General features: G+C 44.9%; 1 protein-coding gene across 1 annotated transcript in view; it reads left to right on the forward strand.

Annotated features, from left to right (window-relative positions):
* Positions 1-13,258, forward strand: part of LOC137546959 (4-hydroxyphenylpyruvate dioxygenase) — a 74,962-nt gene that overhangs the window by 40,629 nt on the left and 21,075 nt on the right. The window contains exons 7-8 of the mRNA XM_068270044.1: positions 11,700-11,789; positions 12,107-12,213. Coding sequence (XP_068126145.1) covers positions 11,700-11,789; positions 12,107-12,213 — 197 coding nt within the window. The remainder of the gene's footprint in view (positions 1-11,699; positions 11,790-12,106; positions 12,214-13,258) is intronic.

Raw genomic sequence — 13,258 nt, forward strand, 5'->3', positions numbered from 1 at the left:
CACTAAGACAAATAGCATGCCTTATCCGAGTTATCACGCCTTATCAGAGATAACGCACCTTATCAAAGTTAACATGACTTATCAGAGTAGCACGGCGAGCACTACGAACCCGCAGGGGCTCAGGGCAGGACAAGTGGAGCTCTCATCATTGCCAATTAGCAGGCATAAGTTTGTAGCACTCGCTATGCTACTCTGATAAGGCATGTTAACTTTGATAAGGCATGTTATTTCTAAAAAGGCGTGATAACTCAGATAAGGCAGGCTATAAGTCTTAGTGAATCAAGCCCTCTCTGTCCTACATTGAAAAAGGCTTGAACTACTTGGATATGTGGCACACCTTTCCCTATCATCCACAGGAGCACCTTACCTATAAATAAGGATGTTCTCACGGGTTGTGTGAAGTAGGGGAAGCATAGTAGATCACCATGTTAGAAGATGACCAGATACCAAAAAAGCGCAGGTACAGAAACCACCAAAATAAACTGAATATTTGTTGTTTTTATAATGTATTGCTTTAGAGCTGTGTTTCCCAACATTATTACAGAATGTACCCCTTTATGAAAGATGATGTTTGCCAAGTACCTCCTAGCACCATCCTGAGTAGTGATAGTGAGTACTCCAGGTGTATGCATACCACATGTTGATATCCTAGGGTTTAGAGGACAACAATGTATGAGTAAGCTAAATTTGTCCAAGCATATCAAGCCTGGTAAATTGAGATGAATGAGCCAAGTTTTGCAAGACGATGAAGCTTACTCATTTCAAACCCTAGAGAAGATGTATAACAGCACATGGAAACAGAATTCTATTCTTTCTGATGGTCTGTTGCTAGGCTTTGGCTAGTCCGGTACCCAACACAGATGCACATAAAAGGATCAATGTGTAGTTATTACAGGCATGAACTGCCTGTGGACTTGGCAACCCACAGTCATATGACAGAAGCAATACATATAGAAACACAACTATACTGGTTGAATTCGATGGACGTATGTCTTTTATCAACCAAAATAACTATGTAACTACGTAACAAACGCTCAAGTCCCCTAAGGCAGAGATTATCACAGCTAGTTGACCATGCAAACATTTTGATAACAACCTACCCTCCTGTATCACTCAAGTTGGAGCATTGTTTTTTCTCTTGCACTGTTCCAATACCAACCATGCATCACATCAGTGGAAAGAGCCAGGCATCTCTTCGTGGCCTTGTATTCCAAGCATACAATTAGAACTGCTGATATATTTGACAGTTATAGTTTTCAATTACATAGAATCCACCAAATAAGGGCAGACACCATAAAAAAAATTGTACGGAAGTCAAAATAAATTATTCTGTGCAACCTAAAGAGACACTGAAGCGAAAAAACATTATGATATAATGATTTGTATGTGTAGTACAGCTAAGAAATAAAACATTAGGAGCAGAGGCATAAGTCTAATATTGTTTCCAGGACAGGAAGAGTTAAGAAACGCCAGTTGTTATCTATGCAAAAGTGCCATTGAGCTTCACGACTTTCAAAGTCACAGAGAGCTCTGTCTTCTGAAGATTGTTATCTCAACTGTCAGTCACTGTATTTTCTTTTTCTCTCCAGAGGACAGGTCAATAGTTCACTGGCCTGCTCTGTAAAAACATTTAGAATGCTGAGTAGTGTGTAAACTGCAAATATTAGATAATTTATTTATTTATTATTTATTTATTGTATTTATAAAGCGCCAACATATTATGCAGTGCTGGACATTAGTTTAGGTTACAGACAATATTTAGGGGTGACATACAGCAAAATGACAATACAGGAATACAAGAAAGACCAGATTTTGCAGCACAGTATGAGTACAAGGTAATGCTTAGTCAGTCACTGGATGGGAGCATGGAGATTATGCAAGTTAGGTTCATTAACCTCCTGAGCGGTCTGGACGAGCTCAGCTCGTCCATCACCGCCGGAGGCTGCCGCTCAGGCCCTGCTGGGCCGATTTTTATCAAATAAAGTGCAGCACACGCAGCCGGCACTTTGCCAGCCGCGTGTGCTGCCTGATCGCCGCCGCTCTGCGGCGATTCGCCGCGAGCAGCGGCGATTCGCCGCGAGCAGCGGCGAAAGAGGGCCCCCCTAGCCGCCTGAGCCCTGCGCAGCCGGAACAAAAAGTTCCGGCCAGCGCTAAGGGCTGGATCGGAGGCGGCTGACGTCAGGACGTCGGCTGACGTCGATGACGTCACTCCGCTCGTCGCTATGGCGACGATATAAGCAAAACAAGGAAGGCCGCTCATTGCGGCCTTCCTTGTTTATTCTGGGCGCCGGAGGCGATCGGAAGATCGCCTCCGGAGCGCCCTCTAGTGGGCTTTCATGCAGCCAACTTTCAGTTGGCTGCATGAAATAGTTTTTTTTTTATTTAAAAAAAACCCTCCCGCAGCCACCCTGGCGATTTAATCAGAACGCCAGGGTGGTTAAGATGCATAGCATGGGTTCACAGTAATGGAGGTGCATGATCAGGTAGGACACAAAAGGAGGAGGACCCTGCCCAGAGGCTTACAATCTAGAGGGAGAGGTAAGGACACGAAAGGTAGGAGACCAGAGTTCAGCTGTGGATTTAGAGCACTTGTGAGGGGTAGTAGGTCAGAGTGAAAAGGTCAGTTTTGAGGGCCTTCTTGAAGATGTTGAAGGAGGGGGCTGCCCTAATGGGTGGAGTTAGGGAGTTCCATAGTGTTGGAGCAGCTCTTGAGAAGTCCTGGAGGCGTGCATGGGACTGGGTGATGCGGGGGGTCAGGCGAAGTTCATTGGAAGAGCGGAGTGAGCGGAGTGAGGACTGAGGTGTGTACCTCTGAGTAAGATCGGAAATGTAGTTTGGACAGGTTTTGTGGACAGATTTGTAGGTCAGACACAGTATCTTGAATCTGATTCTGGACTGGATAGGAAGCCAGTGGAGGGATACAAGGAAGGGATCCGCCATGGTGGAGCGATGGGAGCAGTGGATAATTCTGGCTGCCGCATTCATGATGGACTGCAGTGGGGCTATTCGGGTCATAGGGAGACCAGACAGAAGGGCATTGCAGTAGTCAAGGCGGGAAATTATGAAGGCATGGATGAGGAGTTTGGTGATGGCAGAGGTCAGTAAAGAACGAATCTTACAGATGTTACAAAGGTGGAAGTTGCAGGTTTTGGATGTGGGGAGTGAAGGAGAGTGCGGAGTCCAGGGTGACACCCAGACAGCAGGGTTGAGAGGTAGGGCGAATGGTAGTGTGGTTAACAGTGACATGCACATCTGGGAGGTTCATGGATGGCCGGGGTGGGAAGATCATAAATTCCGTTTTGTCTAGATTTAGTTTCAGGAACCTAGCGGACATCCAGGAGGAGATGGCTAATAGGCAGGAGGAGACCTTGTCCATGGTAGTGGTGGATATGTCAGGGGTGTGGAGGTAGATCTTGGTGTCATCTGCATACAGATGATAGTTAAAACCCATGGAGGAGACAACCTTGCCAATGGAGGATGTGTATAGGGTGAACAGTAGGGGGCCAAGGACCGAGCCTTGGGGGACTCCCACTAAGAGGTGGTTGGGGGTGGACGAGGACTCATTGAAGGCAGTCGTGAAGGAGTGGTTGGAGAGGTAGGATGAAAGCCAGGTCAGGGCGAGATCGTGAATGCCCATGGACTGGAGGGACTGGAGGAGTAGGGGATGATCTACTGTGTCAAAAGCTGCTGAAAGGTCAAGGAGGAGGAGACTGGAGTATTTACCTTCAGCTTTAGCTAAGGCAAGGTAATTGACCACTTTGGTGAGAGCAGTTTCGGTTGAGTGGGCAGGCCGAAATCCAGATTGCAGTGGGTCTAGCAGTGAGTTGGCATTGAGGTATTGGGTCAGGTATATGTGAACCAGACGCTCACGGAGTTTTGAGGCAAAGGGAAGGAGGGAGATAGGGCGGTAGTTGGAGAGTAGCGAGGGGTCGAGGGAGGGTCTCTTGAGCAGGGGTAGTACAGTGGCCTGCTTGAAGTCTGAGGGAAAGGTGCATGTGGATAGGGACAGGGTAGTGAGGACTGGGGCCAATTCCGTGAAGTGAGGCTGGAGTAAATCAGAAGGGATGGGGTCAAGGGGGGAAGTAGTGGTATGGGAAGTCTGCAGTAAGTGGTAATGGGAGTGAAGGAGGTGAGGGGAGGATAGGGTGGAGGAGGAGCTGGTTGGGAGGGGGTGGGAGGTGAAGATTGAAGATTGGATATTTCCTGACGGATGGAGACAATTTTGTTGGTGAAGTGGGTGGCTAAATCTGTGGCAGAGAGGGAGGAAACGGAGGGTGGGGGGGTGGGTTTAAGCAGGGAGTTAAAAGTGCCAAAAAGACGCCGGGGGTTGGAAGCTTGTGCTCCGATGAGCTTGGTAAAGTATTCCTGCTTCGCATGAGCAAGGGCAGTGTGGAACTGCAGCAGGTTAGTCTTGTACTGTAGGAAATCCTGGTTAAGTCTAGTTTTCCTCCATTTCCGTTCAGTGGCGCATGTTTTCCTCTGGAGGTTGCAAGTATGGGTAGTGCGCCAGGGCTGGGGGTTAGGGGGTTAGTTGCGGCGGAATATTGGTGGAATAGCTTTCTCTAGGGCTGATGAGAGAGTTTGGTGATACTGAGCTGCAGCAAGATTAGGACAGGTTAGGGTGGGGAGAGTGGAGGAGAGGGCATGGAGGGGGTCAGCAAGGACGCTAGGGTTGAGCTTGCGTAGGTCTCGCTGCCATCGACCAGGTGGGTGTGCGGGTAGTTTGAAGGTGCCTTTCTGTGAGGAGGTTGAAGGTGAGAAGGTGATGGTCTGAGGGTGGAAAGGGTGCGATGCCAAGGTCTGCAATGGTGGTGGATTTAGTGAATATAAGGTCGAGAGTGTGACCTGCAGTGTGAGTGGGGGTGTTGGTGTGTTGTACTAGGCCAAGTGAGTTGGCAATGGTGAGTAGCCGGGTCACAGTGGAGTTCTGGGCTTCATCGATGGGAATATTGAAATCCTAGAGGATGATGGTGGGGAGGTCAGAGGAGAGGATGTGAGGGAGCCAGGAGGCAAGCTCATCGAGAAATTGTGGGGTGGAGCCCAGAGGGCGGTAAAGGACCGCAACAATGGCAGGGAGGGGGTGGTAGAGGCGGATGGTGTGGGCCTCGAATGATGTGAATTGTAGGGAGGTAGGTGAGGTGAGGACACGGAAGGTGCAGGATGGGGAGAGGAGCAGACCCACCCCTCCCCCATTCCTATTGTCTGGTCTGGGGGTGTGACTGAGGTGAAGCCCACCATAGGAGAGGGCAGCCTCTGCGGCAGAGTCAGAGAGGGTGAGCCATGTCTCAGTGAGTGCCAGGATGGTGAGGGATATGGAGAGGAAAAGGTCGTGGACTGCTGTAAGTTTATTGCGGACGGATCTGGCATTCCAGAGACCGCAGAGTAGGGGGAGCATGTGTTTGTGGGTGGGATGGATGGAAAGAAGGTTGGGGCGAGGATGGATGTTTACGTTATTTGTGGACAGAGGGCAGTAAAGTGTGTGAAGCAGGTCAGCAGGGGAGGCTTGTCTGGCAGCAGGCTGTGGCCCAGGATTGGGTGATATATCACCAGCTGCAAGTAAGAGTAGGAGGGAGAGAGTAAGCAAATGTGAATGGGATTTAAATGTTTGTGAGGTTTTTGAGCAGCTGGGGGAAGCAAGAGATTTCAGGAGAGCTAACAGTTCATGAGAAGCTGAGTAAGGTGAGGAAAGCAGAGCAGGTGAAATTAATATGGAGTGTGGTACACTGTGAGGATGCATGTAGCAATGCAGCTTGTAGATGTTTGTAGATGATGCAATGTTATAAAAAAAAAACACTATATAACTGAAACTAAAAATGTGAGATTATTTTCTTAGCTACAAATGTTCTAGTAATTATCCGTATCACACAACCAAATATTTATATCATAATTTTTTTTTTGCTTCAGTGTCTCTTTAAGACTAGGTGTGTGCTTAAACCAGTGGTATGGGACACGTGTGGTCCACAAACAAGGTAAAAAATTGACTTTTTTAACAAGCTGGAAGCGATGCCGTGCGTCTACCCCTTTTGTCTCAGAAATGTAGTACTGTACTATATAATAACTTTTAAAGATAGTTTTTTTTTTTTTTTTGGGGGGGGGGGGGTAGTACACTGCAACAAAGTTCTTGTGGTTTCAGTACTTCTTAACCTCTTGAGGACCACAGGCTTTACCCCCCCCCCCCCCCCCCCCCCCCCCCAGTGACCAGACTAATTTTTGCAAACTAGGGATCTGCAGCTTTAATGGCTTGCTGCAGAGCCACACATCCGTGCACACAAATGAATCCCCCCCCCCTTTCTGCCCACCAACAGAGATTTCTGCTGGTGGGCTCTGATCGCTGCTGCAGGCAGTGTTTTTTTAATTAATTAAATATTTTTTTTATAAAATTTACTATTTTTAATTTACTTTTATACCCAGCCCTCCCTCCCACTGCCAGCTAATGACAGGGATCGGCTGTCATAGGCATCAGCCTATGAGAGCTGATCACTCCTGAGTATCCAGAGATCGATGTAGATCACGGCGCTGTACAGTGTTAATAGATGGCGATTTCGCAGTCTAACAGTCTCCTAGAGGTGATCGCCGCTGGGAGACTGATGATGGAGCGGAGCTCTGTCATTCAAGTGGGGATGCGCGATCTCCAGCAAAACACGCCCCCAGGACTTGACGCCAATTGGCGTGACGCAGTCGTTAGGTAGGTAAGTTAACTGGGTAAAATATATTAATCCTCATCTAAAAATGAAGTCTAAACAATTCACCAGATGATTACAGTTGCTACCGGTAGAAGACTTCTTGTTTGTGGTCTGGTTCAAATGAAGGTCAACAAACAGAGGACTCTAAAAGGCATCATTGTAAAAGCACAAATGAAACACAATCAGACAGTAGATTCATTCAACAAGTAATAAGTGCCAGACTTTCAGACAATGATGGAGTAAGATGTTCCTCCCATTACGGTAACAGCAACGAACGCTGATTACAGACCTCAACAGGAAAATTTTTCTGGCAACGCTAAAAGGTGTAAATAACTATAATAAACATTTCCCTTTGACTTTATCCCGGATTATATACTATTCTGACTTACTGGCATCTTGTAAGTTGCCCTCTAAGAATAAATGAACCTGCTTAGCTTTAAAATCTACCTAAATTAAAACCAAAAAAAACCAAGGTGGCCACCAGAATTGTCAGCCAGCACCAGAGTTTTTGTTTTCAAAGTTTTTTTATTGAAATTTTCATGTTAAAGAGAATCTGTATTGTTAAAATCGCACAAAAGTAAACATACCAGTGCGTTAGGGGACATCTCCTATTACCCTCTGACACAATTTTGCCACTCCTCGCCGCATTAAAAGTGGTTAAAAACTGTTTTAAAAAGTTTGTTTATAAACAAACAAAATGGCCACCAAAACAGGAAGTAGGTTGATGTACAGTATGTCCACACATAGAAAATACATCCATACACAAGCAGGCTGTATACAGCCTTCCTTTTGAATCTCAAGAGATCATTTGTGTGTTTCTTTCCCCCTGTTCGCATGCACTGAAGTTTCAGGCTGCTCGTTTCTTCCTGCAAACAGCTTTGCCCTTGTCTGTAATTCTTCAGTATGTGAAAGCCCAGCCAGCTCAGAGGACGATTTATCCAGCTTGTAAAAGATAAGAGAGAAGAGAGAAGCTGCTCTAATCCTAAATAACACACAGGCAGTGTGCATAGAGGGGCCTGGAAGGGGGAGTTCATAGCAGAACCACAACACTGAAGAACTTGGCAGCCTTCCAGACACAGGCTGACAAGTCTGACAAGAGAGAGATAAGTTGATTTATTACAGAGACAGTGATAGTATAAAGTGCTGCAGTAAGCCAGAACACATTAGAATAGCTTTTGGAACTTGTGGGATGATAAAAAACAGGATGCAATTTTTGTTACGGAGTCTCTTTAAGGTAACAAAACATGGGGTTTTAACATTTTCATAAAAAGACAAGACAACGAAGTAACATTGTATTGAAATAATACTCTCAACAGACAGAAGAACCTGAACTGAGTATATAATGCAATGAAGAAGAGGAAGGTATTCAATGTTCCAAATTTGTATAAGGTTTAGGAGTCCAAGGTTCATGCAAAAGTTGCTTTGCACAATTGTGAACATCAGAAAAAGGACTAAAGAAAATAAGAAAAATAAAACTAGGGTTGGAATGGGAGGGAGAGGAGATGTCTAAATGATGAGCTCAAGTGTGTTCCAGAGGTATAAAATCAGATATCTGGAGCATGAATAATATAGGGTGGGGAGTAGGAGGGGGTTTGGCCAAGGTGTTGGTAGTTGGCCAGGACTTATGTCTTGAGGGTCCCCACTATAAAGTGTGCGGAGCTCCTGCTAATGCAGTAAAAGTGAGGGGTGAGGAAAGAGGAAGAGAAGTGTTAGGAGAAGTAGGAAAATTAGAGAAGTTAGAGGAAGTGGTAGAAGATAGAAAGAGAGGGGGATCCATCTCATAGCCTGGTAATTAAATTATCCTCCATAGTGGGGTGTTCCAACTGGATCCAAGAGTCCCAAATTCTTTAAAAAATGTTGTGTGTATCACGCAGGATACTGGTTAGCTTTTCATTTACCATATAGTTGTTCATTCGTGTCTTAACTTCCTCGAAGTTTACTGAGGTTTTTTCCCCAATTTTTTACGATGGTCATGGTAGCCGCAGAGAAACCTAAGGAAGCCAACTTATTTTGGTGGGTATTGAGAGTGTCAATTTTCTTGTGTAAGAAAGTCTGCCAGGGATTCTTGGGGATTGGTTTGTGGAATAAGGCACTCAATAGTCTATAAACCTGACTCAAAAATCTGATGAGGCGGGGGCAGGACGACACCAGAGTTTTTGGAAGTACATTACGAAGCATGATGATCGTCAAAACTGGCATGAGTCATTTCCTTTGTTTTTTCCTTGAAAGCCTGGTCAAGACGTTATCTGAATGGAGCCTATGTGTTCTGCATGTGTTTATGTGGATTTTATTTTGCATTTCCAAAACATACAGTACATGGTTTCCCCTAAATGTGTGCATAGTCTTTGGCATAGACAGTCATTGAGTTTTTCAATGCACTGGAAAGCACTAAGGAAAGTGAACTAATTATATGCAAGTGCTTAACAGTACAGTAAGAAGTATTTTGGATCGGCTATGTCATTTTCTATACACGGTCTTCTGAAATTACATCTACCATTTGTTCTGTATGTATATAGCACTGACATCTTCTGCAGGCCTACAATCTGATTCTTATCATAGTGGTATGTCCATTATTGTCTATGGCCAATTGTTTTTTTTGTTGTTTTTTTTTTTTTTTGGAGGGGGAGCCTTTTAATGTATCTCTGTATTTTTGGGATGTGGGAGGAAACCCACAAAAACAAAAGGGAGAATATATAAACTCCATGCAGATGTCCTGAACCGGATTCGACCAAGGGGCCCATGCGCTGCAAAGCAAGAGCGCTATCTACTACACCACCATGAAATTCCTATATGTAGGTAGTTCCCGACTCATGAACAACTGACTTACAAACCACCCACTGACCCAAATAGCCTGAAAATGTGAGATGTTATTCTGTGGCGACATGTAAAACATTTCTGTTTCAAAAAGACCTTGTAGTTTTTGAGAAAATCAATTTTAAAAATTAAAAGAAAAAATGTTTTTAAACTGGTAAAATTACATTTTTTTCAGTGCACTGAGGGCACAGGGAGACAGAGGTGATGCAGTGAGGGTGAGGGTGGTGGTGGTGGTGGTGGGGGGGTGTTGGGGCAGAAGCGGCACAGAGAGGGACGCTTAAAGAGACTCTGTAACAAAATGTTCAGCCTTATTTCTTCTATCCTATAAGTTCCTGTACCTGTTCTAATGTGGTCTGTCTTACTGCAGCCTTTCCTAGTTGCACAGTGGCTGTATTATCTCGGTTATCTAATCCAATCTTCTTTCCTTTGCCAGCTTTGTCTGCTCAGGCAGGAATGTGCTGCTCTGTTGTGATAGGATAGAAGTTATGTACACCCTTTCCACACCCCTTGCAGGCTCTGTATGAGTCACAGACTGAGCTTCTCTGAGCCTGTCACATGCTGGTTAGCAGCCATGTTTTTTGTTTGTAAACTCTGCCTAAAACTGGTAATTACAAGCCAGGATCTCAGCAGGGAGTGGCAGAAATAGCAAAGAGGGGCCCAGGAGAACATAATGAATAGAATGGTATGCTTTTTATTGTAAGAATTTAAGAGTACAGATTCTCTTTAAGGCACAGGGGAACCGAGGTGACACAGATGGGGACACTGGAGGCACAGGGGCACATAGAGGAGTTACAGGGGACAGAGATGGCACAATGATTCTACTTATGGACAGAGTCAAGTTAGAAACGAACGTAGAAGTCCCTATCTCGTTCTTTAACCGGGGACTACCTGTATAGCCCTTTCTAGAGAGAAACATTGTGAGCATTCTTTCTCCAGCCTTGGCTGTACAGGAGGAAGGCATTACTTACTGTTTTTTCTGTCATCAAGGTCATACTAATCTGTGAGGACTAGTAAATCAGAGTGGGATAGGATGCCCACAGTCACGACATGTTCCAAGCGCAATTAATGCAGTAATTGTCACATACAGAAATGATTACAGTATGTCTCCCAATTTGTTATAAGCTGTGCAGACACTCCTAAGTTTAGTTATTCTAAACACACTGCCTGGCTTGTCTTATACAGTATCTAGTTGGCACAAGGCATGAACAAAATACAGTTCATGTGATTAGAAACATGCATGGCTATGCAACGGCAATCTTTTAGCGCTTGGAGCTGCCATCTTTGACAAAAACATTTATATTGCGATTTTCTCCTGGCTGACTCAATAAGCTTGAGCTGCAGCCGCTAGGGCACGCTCAGTGGGCAGTAGCAGTGTTAGGGAGTCTTGCCCAAGGACTCCTTACTGAATAGGTGCTGACTTACTGAACAGGAAGAGCTGAGATTTGAACCCTGGTCTCCTGTGTAGAGTCAGAACCCAGGGGGGAGAGGCACATGGAGGTTGCCATATTTATTTCCTTGTAAACAATACCAGTTGCCCGGCAGCCCTGTTGATCTTGTGGCATAAGTAGTATCCAAAACCCTGGAAGCATATGGTTAATCCAGTAAAATCAGAACCTGATCTTCTGCATGCTTGTTCAGGGTCTATGACTAAAAGTATTGGATATTAGACTCTCTTTACCGAGTACACTATCCAGCCAACAAACATATTCTTTGCTATGGAGAGGTTATGGATGCTCAATACAGATGAGACTGGTCAAGAAACAGGTATGAGACATCACTGTCACACTAATAGGGGATTTTTTTTTCAGTTGTAAATTCCAATACAAACTTTTATGGCTCCACCAAGATCAGTACTGTGATAGTGCTTATATATACACCAAGGCTTGGATCGACTTTTGGTGATAAATGTAATGCATGTGCCTATGTTTTATATACCACAAATGACATCACTTTCCCACAATCCCCTGAGGGGCGCTGCATTTACTAATAAAATGTCGCTGTTCTGAAGAATAAAACAGTAGGCATGCAGGGCAACATGGGACAACTTGCAGTCTTGGAATGTTGATGATAGGTTCACTTTAACTTCATTTGTAGAGGAAACAGGAGTTTTACAGGAGCTGAATTTATTGCTGTAATTGATACACTACTGAAGACCACTAAATCCATTTACAGACATCTAATACTGCGTGATTTAAATTACAGAAAGCCAAAGAACGAGGTGCAACGATTGTGAAGGAGCCATGGGTAGAAGAGGATGAAGGTGGCAAAGTGAAATACGTAGTTCTACAAACTGTATGTTTTGGCTCTCACTTTTTGCTTAATTGAATTATCATTTTCTCCTCTGACACTAGAGATTATTGAAAGCCGCTACTTGTTTCCTTTATCCCCGCAGGCCCTGTTTTGTCCAGTGATTAAATGTTCTTGCTTTGATCTCTAGCTTCTCTCTGATGAGCCAGATTTCCCTCTGACAGTCACTGGGAGGGAGGCCTTCATTTCACTTCCTAGGCTATTTGCCTGCAGCACATTCTTTCTAGGAGTAATGACAGAACTAGCAGACATTGTAGAATACACATGCTACTATTTCACTGTTGTTTTTTTCTCCTCTGCAGTATGGAGATACTACACATACCCTTGTTGAATACCTGGGGCCATATCAAGGTGAATTTCTGCCGGGTTTTAAAAAGCCACTATTCACAGATCCAGTGCTTGGTTCTTTGTAAGTTCACGGTGATAACATATCATTGATTTTATCTACATATAATATTATAATTATTAATATTTATAAAATGCCAACATCAGCAGCACTTATACAGAGTATATACAGTTGTCTCACTAGCTGTCCCTCAGTGAGGCTCACAATCTTATCCCTACCATAGTCATAAGTCCATTGTAGTCTACATATCCGACATATCCGATGGGGATTCGATTCAATTCGATTTGATTTGCCATTGCTTTGCAACATATCCGATTGGATATGTCGGATTTAATCGGACCGTAAATAGAATCGTAATCGAATCGCACAAAGAATCGTATCGTGTAGATTGGGCTTATTTTAGGTTGCGTTTTTGGGGAAAACGGACCAGATGTCCGGACCGGATCCGGACCGGACCCGTACGGTTCCTATCCGGATCCGGTCCGTTTGCATACGTTTTCAATCAGGTATGAATATGGCTGTGATCCGGATCCATTTTTTTAAAGAGATAACATACACTATATAAATTCCTGGGGTCTGGGAGGTCAGCAGAAGCTGCACCTGTAGAATCAGGTCCTCCGCTGTGTAGGGCCTCACCTCCACGTCCGACATACTGCCAAACAGCTCCAGCACAAAGTCACTGCTGCTCCACTCCAGAAATGCTGTGCCCATGTGTCCCCATCGAAAATGGCCGCTAGAAAACGCATAGGAAGTGGGGTAGAACGTCCGTTTTTATAGCCAGTGTGTTCTGTGCTTTCTGTTTCCCATTGGTTTCTATTGCCGGATGGTGCAGTCAGGCTCCAGTCCGGGTACGTCGGCCGGATGATCCGGACCTTAAAAATAGCGCATGTTGGAAAAGTGTCCGGAGTCCGGATCTGTCCAGCTCCGGTCCGTACGGAACGGACGCGTGTGTGCGGTCGCATAGACTTACAATGCTATGCCGAACGTCCGTTCCGTTTGTACAGTATACAGTCCGGATCCGGCCCGGCGAATCCGGACAGCTAACGCTAATGTGAACCGGGCCTTAGAGGGAAGCCAATTAACTTATCTGTATGTTTTTGGGATGTGG

This window comes from Hyperolius riggenbachi, chromosome 2, assembly GCF_040937935.1.
Source record: "Hyperolius riggenbachi isolate aHypRig1 chromosome 2, aHypRig1.pri, whole genome shotgun sequence".
Lineage (NCBI taxonomy): Eukaryota > Metazoa > Chordata > Amphibia > Anura > Hyperoliidae > Hyperolius > Hyperolius riggenbachi.